We start from the raw sequence: 15292 nt of genomic DNA on the forward strand, positions 1-15292 counted from the left end.
CGAATCATTTGATTTCCTTTTATATAATTATGTATATTCAATTAATTATCTAAAAGTTCTAAATGAACGAGCTTTATAAATTCTATATTTTATTTGCACGAATATTTTCGTATAATTATAATTTTATTCCTAGTGCTATATTTTATTTTATTTCTAAATCTCTAAATTTTATTATACATTATTTTATACATTATTTATATTACGAAATTTTTGTTTCGTTTTAGTCGGTCAGAAAGTTTCTGAACGATCGTTAAGTAAATTAAACTTTTCATTTAAGCAATTTGATCGATTTATCAATTTAATCAAGTTTTAAAAATTTCGGAATGTAACATTTTGTGATGCTGATGTTATGTGTTGTTTTCTGCTGCTTTCTGCCTCTTTTTCTTCTCTTTCTATTTCGAGGTGACTGTCCTAAACTGGTTGATTTAGTTCCCAGTCTGATTTTATTCAGTGCCTTTTCAGCTGATAGGTGACTGTCTTGGTCCGGTCGATTAAGTTCCCAGTCCGGTTTGAATTCAGTGCCTTCTCAGCTGATGGGTGACTCTCTAGTGATGCTTTGTATCTACTGAACTATTGTAATTATGTAAAATACCGGGTGCCTTTTCTGCAAAATCAAATTTTAAAGGCCGCAAAAATAAATCCTTGTGAAGCTGATGTCGGGCTTTGAGGCCCATATATATTCGGGCCTCCAATTTCCAGCTCTGATTTCTTCACTTAACGCAATGATTGATTTTTAATCTCCTCCTATCTCACAATGCCCCCCTCTCCCTCCGTCGCACGCCCGTTTGGAACTGGGGACTCGGGAGTGCTGCATCTCTAATTCTCGACTCTTCATCTAAATATTTTGTTGATTGGAGAATAGATCTTCCGAATCAGGTACTTGATCCATCGGAGGTTTCGATAGGGGTTTCTTGTAAAATAATGATCTATTCTTTGTTTGAGTTTGATGCGAGGCTTCAATTATGAAATTAGGGTTTTCTTGTTTTCTTTGTTCTCCCCGATCGGTAGTTTTTCATTACTTGCTAGCTATTTTTTAGTCCGAGGAATATTAATGAAAACCAAATCAAATATGTTGCTGCGAAATTTGAAGGTAATTTTGTTTTTGGGAAAGAGAAAAGGTAGTATTTTTTATGTTTGTTCAAGATTTCTGTATCATAATTGAGGTTGAATTGGGCCAGTATTTCCATTTCTGTAACATATTCCATTGTACTTGACCTGCATACTGGATTATCAGTGTTTCCGTTCAGGTATTTAACTGAATTAATCCTACTCATAGATCAATGAAGATCAATTGAAAACCTTAACCCAATTCATTATCAATTTTCGCCCAATTTCCTGGGCCTCAATTACAGAATTAGTCATTAATTTACGGACACTTTAGTAACAAAAGAGAGAAAAGTTATAGTATGGCAAACCAGTTGTATACTGGTAGGTATGTTGATTCTGATCTCAACCCCATTATCTTTAATTGTTGTGAGAAATTCCTTGATAGTACATGAATTGCTTATAGACTGTTTGTTTTTGGTATTTGGTGATATTAATTCGTCTCTTTTCCTTTTGTAGAGAAATGTCTTCTTACCAAAATGTAGTTGTGGGAAAGCTGAAGCTAAAGGGAAAAGCACTAGATGTAAAGTCTGGTGGGGTTAAAAAGAAAAAGAAACCAAAGCATCATAGTCGCATTGAAGAAGATGTACCAACTGGAAAGAATGATCTTGTAGAAGGTTTGTGCATAAATGCCATGTCTTTCTTTTCTCATGGCCTATTTCTGTGGTTTTTTTGTTGTCTAATTCTATGAATTGGACTAAGACATAATTGATTTTATCTGCTGTTTCTAGTTGACCTGGTATTCTGCGAGCAGTGAAGTCTGGACCTGTCACTAGTATGCATAGGAAACGATTGGGGCTTAATGAATTGATAATATAATTTCACTAAATTTAGGTTTAATTGTGCACTTGAGGGTAAACTGAACCTTGATTAGCTAAAGTAGGGTTTGTTTGATCAGAGTCAGAGGGGAAATTGGATGCCTTGATCTGTGCCTTTTTAGTCCTAATTTAATAGTGCAAATACTTGCCAACTTTTTTATTTGTTCGGTGATTAACTGGAAAATAAACTGTAAATTACGGCTTTGTTGAGGACTAATTGGGAAAGATATGAAGCTGCATGTGCATAGATCAAGTCCGAATTGATATTTTGGATGAAAGAGTACTCTGTAGTCATTAATGAATTCCTAATTCTGGTAGGATGTATCATGCTGAATACATAATGTGACACGTATGAAGATAAATTTACTGATTTGTTTCTACCCATAGGAGGGAGCTCTGACCTAGCAACTGAGTTGGAAAAGCAAGAGAGGGAGGGCGACCTGACAGAGTTGGAAAAGCAAGGAGACTTGTCAGAGTTGGAAAGGCAAGGAGACTTGACAGAGTTGGAAAAGCAAGAGAGGGAAGGGGAGGAAGGGGAGCAACGGCCAATCGACGACTTCCTAACACCGGCCGAGAGAAGGTATCTGGAGCAGAAGGAGAGGATTGAGTCACACCGCCTGGCAAAGACTGCTGACAAGTCGCACCGTGATAGGATTTCTAAATTTAACCAGTACCTCGCCAACCTTAGTGAGCACTATGACATCCCCAAAGTCGGCCCTGGCTAATCAATCATGCTTTTTGTGTGTGTAGCAGCGGGAAAGGGATTGGTGGGCTAAGTTAAGTTGTCTAGAAATGATGTTTGATGTCGTCATATTTGGGATTCCGATGTTTTTCTGCTGTATTAGAAATTTAGTATGTTTTGGGACATAATTATGATTCTAGTGGTTTTGTTGCTTTGTCATTGACGCATAATGTACCATGATTTGTCATTATCCCACCCAGTGTTATCAGAACCGGACCGGACCGGCGGTTTGACCGGAAAAAAACCGGACCCGGTCAGCTGTCCGGTCTGGTCCAGTGGATAGATCGCTAATGTTATTGGACCAGTCAGAACCGGTTTAACCGACCGAGTTTTATTAAAACCGCTGAACCATTTCAAGAAACGAACCCGGTTTAAAACATATTTTTTAAGCTTCAGATTTTCGAACTTTTCAAGCTTGGTGTCGCGAGGAGATGTCTGTGGGGATCAGCCATGGTAAGAGAATACACTTGATAAGTCATAACCACGACGAGGGGTTGTGCTCGGAGCCGAGGCCAGCAAAAGCACACAAGACAAGATCCTCTCCAGAACCCCACAGCCTATAGATCAAAGTTCACCAGCTATCGTCTTGATGAAAGAGTGTTAGATTGTGCTGCTCAGCGATCCTTTCTTCACGATTTGAAAGTTGCAACTTGATTTCGAGAACCCTCGCCTGAGGTTTGTTCAGTATGTGCGATGAAGTGTTTCTAATAAGGTGGCTGACGTCGTGCATGACACAGCTTGACTGAACAAAGATGGTGCGAGAGAAGAGAGGAGCCAAGCGCGTATGAGCTGGTGTTAACGGTGCCAGTGGTTTACATCCGAATTAGCCTCAAGGCAACAAGACAAACCATCAAGAAAGTAAAGAAGACCTTGACCTCGTAAAAACAGGAACAATTTGGGATTTCTATATGAAAATTGAGCTGATTTAATTATTTGAGAGGGGGATTGGTGACAATCAGGATAGGAATAATAGTCTATTATCAGTAAACATGAGGCTAATACAATTGATTGCTTGAATCAAAGTTCAATCAAAGGATCTGAGGTGTTGATTTGGATTTGGGGAGCTTTTGGAGCTGAATTCGAGGATGCCTCATTATTTCTGTTGTTGATAAAGAATCTGATTCGAGATCAAATTTGTCGATTCTTGTAGACACAAATTTGCCTGATCTTTTTAGGTTCAAGTTAAGTTTTTAAATTTTGCTGGATTCGTGATCTTTTTTTCCTGGTGATTTTCCTGTTCTTGAATTTAAGGCTGAAAATTAGAATCAGAGTCTAACGGTTTTGATATCAGATGAATTTGAAACAAAAATAGTCAACATGATTAACAATATCCCAAATCAGCATTCTTCTTCTGTTATGTATCTACACATAAAAATCTGTCCAATATTATATAGTTTATCTCTAAACAACAATATAATTACCTTGATTAAGTCAAATATACTAAACAACCCTATTTCCGGTGAAATTGGAGCAGTTAAGTTTAGGCTTTAGGTTGTTGGGTTTTGAAGCTATAATTGTTTTAAAAAATCAACAGTTGAACCGGTTGACCCACCGGTCCGACTAGTAAACCGTTGACCCGAAGGTTTTCCGAGTCGATGTCCAGTCCGGTTCTGATAACATTGATCCCACCCACTACGTCACCGCCAAGGAAATACCGATAAAAAGGGAAATTTATTAAAAAAAAATATTAACCTTTCTAAAAGAAACAATGAGACAAAAATAACCCTTCTAGATTTTCTGAAATTCCCAGAATTTAGTGGTCCTTTTTTTTTTTATGAGGGTATTTTATAATTTTCGGCTTTTGTCCAGTCCGTGCCTCTCTGCTGGTCAGTTCTTGCTGCTATTTTGACGCCTCTTAAACTTAGGCTTATTCAAAAGCAAACTTAAAATGTTAACTAAACTAATTGAAGTAAGAACGGAGCAGGAACCATATGGTCATGGAAAATTACAACTCATAAAATTACGGTTAAGCTCATTCACAATCTATAAAACATAAATAAAATTAAGCCTTCAAATTCTGTACTCCTGTTATATATATATATATACGCTCTTATCCGTTAGATTTTGGCCATCTTCTTATTTATCTTAATCTTATGCTCATAACTCATGCTTTTTACTCCTCATTTTATAAAAATATATGTGTTTGACGTAATGCAGCTCTTAAAAATAATACAACCATCCATGCTTTGTGATTAAATGTTATTCAAAAGATTTTGGCCATCTTCTTATCTTAATCTTATGCTCATAACATCTAATCGATCACAACCATCCAATTCTTTTACTTTTTTTGAAAACCATGCAGAAGCTACACAGTAATTACAGAAATATTAAAGCCCTATTTCCTTGCATTCTAGCAATATGATAGCCATAGGAGACCCTCATGTAGCACCTTCTCCGGCAGCTTCTCCGGCGGCAGAGCAAGCCCCCTGAAAATTTTCTCATTTCTTTGCTTCCAAATCCCCCAGCATACACTCAAAAAATACCAAGTCCATGAATGTTTAGACATGGTTCCATGTTGCCCTTGTGTGGTCCCATGTTGCCATCCAAGTATGAGTAACAGTCTCCTTTCAAATAAGCTTGAGCAACTTTAATCTCTGATGTACCATCTGCCATACCTGTATTGCAAATGGACATTCAAAAAGTAAGTGTCTAACTGTTTCAAAAGGGCATGAGCAGAGCACACAACTAAGATCACAATACATGTTTCTCTCCCACATGTTATCATGCGTTAAGATTTTATTAGTGAGCACAAAATATCCAAACATCTTGACTTTTAGTGGGGCTTTACACTTCCAGATCTCTAGATTGAGGTAAGAGATGTATTTGTTGGTCATGAAGACCAAGCTGCAACGCCTCCTGCACATAAGCTTTTGCATGTTTCGGTTTAGGAGGGGGGGTCTAGTTGACTCTTTAGTGGTAATACCATCCAGGAGTTGTACCAGTAAGATATCGTTGACCCGTCCCCTATGATTAAGAAACAGCTCCAAATGAAACCAGACCTGTATAGACAAAAGAAGGAACCTTGCTTCATCCAAATTTTGAGTTTGTTGTCCTGGCCTCTTAGTTTCGAAGCATACATAGTCCATAGTGAATTGGGGTTCTGATATAAGAGCCACCACCATCTCAGTAGAAGAAATAGGTTCTGTGTTTCCAAATCCCGGAGCCCCATACCTCGCTCCACTGTGCCTAGGCAATGTTACCGTTGGCCAATTAACCAAATGTACTCCACTTGAGTCTGAAGTTCGAAGCATGATCTTAAAGGATATATATGAGGGTCTCATTGCTACCTTGTATGATAAAGGCCGTATCGTCTGCATATTGAGGAGCTATGATCACATCTTTCAATTTGGTTCAGATTGGGTGCTGCAGGACCTCATTCAAACCCTTGACCATGATCTGTATTACATCTACGGCAAGGATAAAGAGCATTGGGGAGGACCCCTCTCTTATGTAAGAAAAATCCGAGATGTAGAAGATTTAAAAATTGTTGCAATCCACTCGCACCATATGTTTGAGAATCCTCTAGCTCCAATCACATGGTCCAGGAAGGTCCAGTCAGTCTAGGGAGTCAAACGCCTTAGAAAAATCCACCTTGACCAGAACTGTCGGTTTTTTTTTTACTCGGTTATAGACGACAATTTCTCTAGTTGCAATGAAATTTTCTGAGATGTATCGACCCTGTACAAATGTTGTTTGATGGGTTGAGATCAGTTCCGGCAGCCTACATCTTAGCTGATTTGCCAAGAGCTTGGAAATAATTTTTGGCATCAAATTAATGGCGCTTATCGGCCTATAGTCAGTCACCAATATTGGAGCTTCCTTTTTTGGTATGACTACTATGTTTTCCTTGTTGAAAGGTTGCATGTCAACCTGCTGGATATGAAATTTTTGTACCATGGTCCCAGTATCATGGATTATGAAATTTTTGTACCAAGGTTTCACAACCATCCATTTCTATAGTACTGTTTTTGCATTATCATGGATTCTAAGAATTGGATTATCTTATATATTTTATTGTTTCTACACCAATCAACGGACAACGGAGCATTCTAATCAGATTTCAAAATTCCAATCATTTGTTCCAATCGCTCATTTACAATTTTAAGTACTTTTGTCTTTGATTAATATATGTTAAATTTATCTCTCTAAGTACTGTTCGTTTCTTTCTTTCACTGTGCTAAACAAGAGAATTAAGAGAGAACTAACTTGAGCCCTCAAGAGATTATTCTTCGTTTTCCCTTTCTCTATGTTAGAAATGTTTGCTAATATGTTACAGGAGGAATTTACTGTGGCAGCAATCAAATGCACTGGCATTGTGCTTGGCAACTTTCATGTCAAGCAGGGACGAATGTATATGTTAGGTAGGGGGTCAATTGACCCGCATTAATTTTCAAAATTCATATACTAATACATAATTTTCTATATAGTTTAGAATAAAATATTATGGATAATGTAAAAATAACTCCCATTCATGACAAGAATATTTTATATAATTGATTTTCATTCACTTTTGACTCTCATAGCTTGAAAGTTTAACTCCGCCTCTGATATCAAGTATACTTCTTTGTTATTTTCTAGTTTCTCATATGCACTTTTAATTTCAAGAAGAACTTACGTACGTGTATGACAGCTTAAACAAAAGTAATTATACCAGAAAAATCATGCATTTTTCTTAAAGAAAAAGAACTTTCATACGCTCATCTAAAACATGGGGCATATTTCTGATAAAGTTTTATATCTATTAATATACCAGAAACAAGACTAAGATAATTGTGAGGGAGGTTCAGTGATATTTTGAAGGGTAGATGTGATATTTCTTATATTCTTTTGGGGATATGTATGACATTTCTTGTTTTGTAGGGATAAACACTACTAGAGAAAACACTTCACTATCGGTTGAAATCGTGTTCCGCTATCGGGTTCTGGACCGTTGCTTATCGCCCCGATAGAAAATGTACACATATGCTATCGACTCAAATCAATGGCGTTCAGCTCCAACACCATCGGTTGAAATTTTAGGGACCGATGAGAATAATAGTTTTTCGGTTGTTAAATAAGCCGTTAATGTAGAAACACCATCGGGTTTGCTTTGGTAATAAACCGATGACGATCCTACATACGGTGTTTGATATTTGACGCCGTTGATCCTTTAATGCCATCTCCTGCATTGTTCAACCAATGACAGATGTCACTTACACCATTTGTTTTACTGCATTTGGCATTTGGCATTTGGCATTTGGCAGGTCTCTTAATTATTTTAGCTATGCCATATGTTATAAACTAATTTTGAGCCGTTAGTAATTTATGTGAATATTTTTTTTAATTATGCTTTTATTAGGATCTAGCCCCCGTATGTGTGTATATATATTATATATCCATCCATTTATATTAAAAAACACTCAATAGTAGGTAATAACAAAAATATAAAACCATGCAAGCTAATATAAATAGAAAATTAACATAAACAAAAATAACTAATTGTATCATATATATAACTAATACATGCAAGTTGTATTCAACTCATACAAGAGTAGTTACAAAATTAAGGACCCCCTAGACACTGATAACAAAAATCCAAAACGGGGTTGTTGTTCCTAAACAGACACATATTAATCATCATCACTGATAACAAAATCCAAAACAATGTTGTTTTTCCTAGCTAAACAGATAGATTAATTAATCATCATCAGAAGGAGAATAATCTCTGCCCTGAGGTGCTGCAATGTTCAATTTTGTTAGTAGCATATATATGAGTGAAATAGATGTTACTATTTAAGTTATGTATTAATCGTAAGATTGTACCTAGCAAGTTGTAAAATTGGGTTGTACCATGCTAGTAAGCTTGCTCCTCTTGTACCTCTTGTGCCTTCTCCACATCTTGTGCCTTCTCCAGCTCTTGTGCTTGCTCCTCTCGTATCTCTTGAGTGTTTAAATCATCAATACATTTATCAAGAATTTAAATTATAAAATTGTAAACTTGGTTAAGTGTTTTTGATGTTGTTACAGGGAGAAACGTTGGTAACATTTGATTAAACATTATAACAATTATATCAGTAAAAAAGCACTGAGAAATCAATTGGTCAAAGTTAAAAGAAATTACAAACGTTGGTAAAGTTTGTGAAAAAAGTTGTAACGTTTTAAATAAATCCAAATCTCAGAAATTCATGTTTTTGATCAAGTGGTTCCAAGGACCAATCGTTGGTAACGTTTATCATAAGCTACACAGAAAAAAGAAAACTCTAATTTGTGATCTGAACTTACCGTTCAATGTTTATGACAAACGTTGTAACATTTTAATGCAAGTAGCTCATTTTGAAGCTGCCACTATAAATAAACATCTGGGCTTCTCCCCAAAATAATTTTTAGTCGCCCTTAACTTTCAAAAAGTTATTTTTTTGTGAGCTTGAGTTTCTCCATTGTTGTGAAAGCTTAGAACATCAAATCCCTCAAACAATCTCAAATTCACTTCACTAATTTTGAGTTAGATTTGATTAGAGTAGTCATTAGAGTGAGCTTTTGAGTGTTTCTCTTGCGAAATTGACTTAGAGACTTCATTCTCTTCTTGAATTGGCTGTGTGACTTCCCGTTGGTTATAAGGGCTCACCGGTTCACAAGTTGTAAACCTTTCTCACTGGGTAATAGAAAGCACATCTAGAAGAGGTTGCGACGCCCCGAAGACATAGGCCTTTTTGCCGAACTCCGTTAACACCCAGCGTATCAAATTTCTCCAAATTTATCTATTTACTTTTAATTGCAATTATTTTTTATTTTAAGTATTAATGGTGCATTAAGTATAACAAAAAGGAGATATACATTGGAGAAATGAAGCAATTCACGTTGAAGTTCTCCATTCTCCAGTCTCGGGTTTTTCATCCAATATCACGTTGAAGTTCTCCATATCAGACACTAAAGATCATTAATTAACAAGCATTACCATTATGTTATAATTTAGATAACCGTGAAAATGAGATATACATTGGAGCAATTAAGCAATTCACGTGTCAAGCTCTGACTCAAGGAGCTCGAGAAGGTAGCTTATGATGCCGAAGATGTGCTTAGCGAGTACTGATACGAGGTCCCACGTCTTCAAGTAGAGACAAGAAAGACTTCTCATGCTTCTAGTTCTCACAAGGCAAAACAGATGAAGGTTAGTGCCTTGTGTTGTGCATAAAGATGTAATTGTAAAAAAGTTATATAGTGACCGAATACGTCACAATACGTACACTGGTCACGTACCGTGACTCACGTGTCACGTTGATAGGGCCATGTTCCACGGCCCATATTGTCACACCCCGGAACAGGGGGTCGCGCAGTTTTCGCCAGTGTTTTAAAATGCGGTTTTGTTCATGTAGATTTATATATATATATATATTGTTATGTTTATGTATGTGGGCCCGCTTCTAGGAGTATGCGGGGGGTGGCAGGGGGGCGGCAACCCCCTGTGAGCGTTGTCTGAGGTTACGAAGCACCACTCAAAAGAGCCCGGAAAATTTTATTTCGGAGAACTCAAATTGCATTAAAATCCTTTAACCGACGGCCCAGATTAGTCAAATTACCGATCAAGATGGACGGTCCAGATTAGTCCTTTTTCACATAAATTTTAATTAAAATACAATCATACTATCATATGATTTGATTTAAAACAAGTTTGGTTCAAATCCGATTTAATTTGGCTAAGTTATACCCAAAACAGCATTTTTCAGAACCCCATTGCGGCCCGCAATAGGGCTGTTGCGGCCCGCAACAAATTCCAAAATTTCCAGCCTCTGCAAATTGCCTCTGCCTCCATTCATTGCGGCCCGCAATGAATTTATTGCGGCCCGCAATGAATTTATTGCGGCCCGCAATGAATTTATTGCGGCCCGCAATGACCTGGTTGGATTTTAATCTGCGAATTTCCCTCTGTCTACTCTCATTGCGGCCCGCAATAAGGGTACTGTTTTTCATTCCTTTGCCCATTTTCGTGAGATTTCACCCTGTTTTCAAACCCGATCAAATCCCCGTATAATTAAACAATTATTCCCCATTCACTAGAAATTTTAATGACATTTAACATGCAATTTCAACATTTAAGTCATAACAACAATTTAAAACATACCGTTAGGGTTTTATAACATAATACGTTTCGATAATAACCTATACATCAAAATAACCGACTACGGGTTCAACTACACATTCAAAATGGGCATAACAGGGTTTGGCATAACCTATTAGCTCGGCCTATACTCACGTGTCGAGCCCGAGTCCCACTTCACTCGCGTTTACCTGCACATATCAATTTCAAGGGAAAAATTCCCCGAGGGGAGGGGGTGAGAAAAATCTGTCATCCGTTTTCTCAGTGCGGAATTTAAAGGGCTATTGGATTTGTGAGAAATCCATCACCAGAACTAAATACACTAGCAAAAGGGTATCTATTTATTTATTCACCAATAATAATAAATGCACATGTACCGGGAATAGATTCAAACGGATTTCAATTCACATCTCATCAACATCAATCAACGAATTTCCAGAAAGGTTTGGTTTCACAGATATAATATATATATAAGTCTGGTTATGAGGTACAGATATCAACTATCGATCACCTCCGGCTTAACAGTTCTATTTTCTGGTTTCAAGTCATACAATCTCATCAATTCATCACTTAAAATATATACGGGCATATTCCACGAATATGCAACAGAATATCACTTTTCTCAAAAAGAAATCACTGACACTTTCACTGAATCACCGAACCACAGTTCTACCTAAAATTACATTGCACTTCCCTTACCCAACCGGTACTGGGTTCACTAGGGCCATTCTCCAGATGCGCATAAGGGTCCTGGATGAAAGTCTAGTAGCTAGCTAGACTTTCCACTATGATACACTGTTCACTTCACACAATCAATCCAAGTCATACTGTGGTTCCACTCACTTATTCAAAACGACAGATCAACAATCGATAAACCGTACCAACATGAGAATCATAACAGTTATACAATTCAATTACACTAATATCACAATTAATGCAATGCGGCAACAAATGCTTTCAATCAGAGATTCAACATGCTATGCACAGTTTATTTAAATCAAGCAATCAACATAAATATAATAATATGCACCGTTATTTAGTTCTACGAATAAACCCCAAAACAGATCCCGTGAACCCCCGCACCTGGTTACGTAGGGCACGTAGAGGGTCCGCGATCTCGCGACTCGGTAAGCTCGTCAATCCCGCTAGCCGTGCTCGTTAGGATCTATACATAGGTCAATTTATTAAATTCCGGTACTTTTACAATTTAAACCCTAATCAATTCTTTTGGGAAATCCGTAAATTGGAAATTTGGTTGCACTTTGGAACACGGAATCAATCAATTTACACTATAGAAACAACAAAGGCACGGAATAATCAGTTTGGTACGATTCTACGGGTTTTCACCGAAACCCTAAAAACACGGAATCAAGAAATGAGAGAGAAATAGAAATGGGAATTACCAATGGAACGGATGGATGTGTGAGGTTTGAGCTCCTCTTCCTAAATCTCCGTTTTCGGGCAATACGGTCACCGGGGGAGGGTTTAGGGTTGTCTCTCTCTCACTCTCTCGTTGTCTTTCTCTCTTGGCGGAAACAAAGGAAAAGAGAGAAGAGATTGGGGGCGCAGGAAAGGAAAGGGAGGAGGGAAAGAGGAAGGAATGACAAGGGCCCCCACTTGTAAGTGGTCTTTTTGCAAAATAAATCCTCCACTTGTTCGATATTGATTAAATGATTTATATAACACCTATTGCTCCTCTTTCTTAACACAATTAATCGTATAATTATTGTTCACCATCCACGTCACTAATTTCGTATATACGTATATATATATATTATTCGATTTAACCACTTATTATTTTAATTAAATCTGAATTTTAAAAGTTCACAGTGTTACACATATAGCTTCAATCTGGACCACAAATAAGGCCAGGATTAGGACCTCGTTTTACGGGGCCAACCCGGGATACAATGGATGGTCCATGATTGAAGCCCATGATAAGTTGGCCCAATTGCGACGAAACAGCCTACGCATGGGGCTGTAAGGCCCAAAGTCGATCCCGAGTCATTAACCGCTCGTAACCGGCAACCACGTCGATTACCGACTTCGTTCACACGATTGAACGAGACACGTGTTATATCCATTTGTGTGGTGTGATTTTTCTTTGAAAAAAATGACATGACATGATACGACATGCGATCTAGCATGATTACGATACGGCATCGGGGCATGACACATGATCACGTTTAATATTATATTTCTTTTAATTTTTTCACATTTTTCTGATTTTTTTTTTACCTTCCACAAAAGAACATAAAGTTAAAAAAAGTAGTTAAATGTAACTAAAGTGATTATGGTGGCCAGTCATAACATGTGTGGGGCATGCAGTGGTGGAATTACATTGAATCAGGGGTAAGTAAACTATCTACCTTTGAATTTTGAAAATTAAATATAGGTCTATATATAATTATTGGGTTGTTGCCTATCTTTGAAGAAAATTTTGTCTATTTTTGGACAATCCAATGTATGAATTAGTTAATTCATGGCAATTCGCAATCTGTTAGTCATACCAGTAATTTTTCTTTGCCTACACACGATAAAAATTCTAACTATGTCATAGGAACGTAACTAATGTGCCTTGATAATTTGTGTGCAGTGATCGTTCCTCACAATTAATCACGACATAATATGTGAAAAATTGACTTAATCACAATATGACACATGAATTCAGCAACAATCACTGGTCACGAATTTACATTTCTACTTGAATTTTTGTTTCTTTAGCTGGACTGGCATCCACTGGTGATCAATTGTTTTATAACCAACTTTCAAAATTTAACATCATAGTATTTTGATCGGAATAGGGAAAAGGTTCGAATCAGTTACGCACAGTGACAAATGAATTATTCGGGTTCGGTTTGGCAAGATTAAAAATTTGTGATTCAGAAATAATTCAAGTATAATTTGGAAATGATACATAATTATTTGGATCAGAGATCTCTGTCCTGCAAGAGAGAAAAAACAAAAAACAAAAATTATGGAAAAAATTTCAGGAAAAATTCGCGAATAATTTGTAAAATTCAGGAAAAATTCGTAAAATTCACAAATTATTCGAGTTTAATTCGGTCAAAGTTTGGTTAACTGAATAATTCAGCGTTCGGTTCGGCATCACAAAAAAATGAATTATTCGGATTTAATTCGCATATAATTTGCAAATAATTCGTGAATCTTGTGACTATGGTTGTATGTACCCAACGAAAACTATCGTTGTTGTCTGGACTGCGCGTATTGAGTATAAAAGCAAAAGTATTTTTAAATTAATATGTTCTTTGAGCATGAGAATATCAGTAAATTGATCTTTTAAAATATAAATATACTTTTAGAGTTTCTTCTTCGACTGTATTTGTTTAACGAAATTACAGGGGTGAGTTTAGAAATATTTGTATTTTGAGAACTAAAATACAAATATAACCATCCCATCCGAACTTCCTGGTCATTAGCAATTTTCATTTTAATCCATCATTAATATGAAAAATACATCTGAAGTTGAACACATTAATTGTTTACATTATATATGATACATTAATGATCAATATGTAGTCCAAACCTTAGTGATCACTTTTTTAATTGATCAACAAATTAATTAGGCAGTTAATGGACTTATTTGTATAATTGCAGCATAGCATGTATAATATTGAAACCACTATATGATGGTTATTCTATGTTTTTACATTTGTACGTGTAATATATACAAATAACAATACATTAAACTACAGCAATTATTTTTATTGAAAAAGAAAGGAACTAGATCGAGTAGCTTATCTTCGAACAAATTTGGTTTTTGTATGCATGAAACACATTAATGATTAAAAAGTGAAATTTGGGAGGTTAATTTGCCACATGACGATGTAGTTGCTCACAATTGTAGGCTTGATCCCTTAATTATAGATTTGCCATGCTTATGAAATACATTTCTTTGGTGGACAATGTATTGTTTTAATTCATGATGGCATGTTGGATCATTAACAAAATCAGAAGTCGATTTGATGAAATAATGAATTATCACAACGCTTTTCAATTAAGGGAGAATGATGGATGAGGCGTCCAAACAACAAAATTTGCCGACCTCTAACAGGTCCCATGGTGGATAAGAAGAGCATTTTCGAAAGAGATGTCGAAAAGTAGGAGGTCATCAGTTTTTTACTATCTAAAAAAAAAAGTCATTTTCGATCATTTCAATTGTTGGCAAAGTGGCCTCAGTGAAACCATTATTGCCCAACTCATCTTCAAAGATTGAAGGGTTTCACGGTGCTTTGATTTATTTGAGTGGATATGTGTCTCTGAAGAATTTGATGTCATGAGACTCATCAAAGCAACCATTGAATCAGTCTTTAAAATTAATTACGATGTGAGTGAGTTGAGCCCATTACAAGAGCTTGCAAAAATTGTGAAGGGAGAAACAATATTGCTTGTTTTAGATGACGAGTGGAACGAGAATCAAAGTCTTCGGGAGTTGTTTTGGGTTCCTTTTAAAGATGCAAGATAGCTAGAATTCTCGAAATAAAAAAAAGTTGTAGAGGTCATGAATGCAACGGTCTTTTTTAGGCCCACCAA

At 36.5% G+C, this 15292-nt stretch overlaps 1 protein-coding gene across 2 annotated transcripts; it reads left to right on the plus strand.

Annotated features, from left to right (window-relative positions):
* Positions 1 to 719: 719 nt before the first annotated feature.
* LOC144555755 (7-dehydrocholesterol reductase-like protein) lies at positions 720 to 2857 on the plus strand. 2 transcript variants are annotated; one of them, XM_078304176.1, is made up of 4 exons: positions 720 to 876; positions 1564 to 1721; positions 2310 to 2362; positions 2417 to 2857. In XM_078304176.1, the coding sequence occupies exons 2-4, from the start codon at positions 1568 to 1570 to the stop codon at positions 2645 to 2647; spliced, it is 438 nt and encodes a 145-aa protein (XP_078160302.1). In that variant the 5' UTR covers positions 720 to 876; positions 1564 to 1567; the 3' UTR covers positions 2648 to 2857. The 2 variants fall into 2 exon arrangements, with proteins under 2 accessions (XP_078160302.1, XP_078160301.1); XM_078304175.1 differs by having other exon boundaries at positions 2310 to 2857.
* Positions 2858 to 15292: the final 12435 nt, after the last annotated feature.

This window comes from Carex rostrata, chromosome 6 (assembly GCF_964058835.1).
Source record: "Carex rostrata chromosome 6, lpCarRost1.2, whole genome shotgun sequence".
Lineage (NCBI taxonomy): Eukaryota > Viridiplantae > Streptophyta > Magnoliopsida > Poales > Cyperaceae > Carex > Carex rostrata.

What these genes read in the sequence shown, in the direction of transcription:
- LOC144555755 (XM_078304175.1), top strand. Translation starts at nt 1,568, where the DNA reads ATGTCTTCTTACCAAAATGTAGTTGTGGGAAAGCTGAAGCTAAAGGGA. An exon ending in AAAGAATGATCTTGTAGAAG is followed by an intron (nt 1,722 to 2,309) that starts GTTTGTGCATAA and finishes TTCTACCCATAG; the next exon opens with GAGGGAGCTCTGACCTAGCA.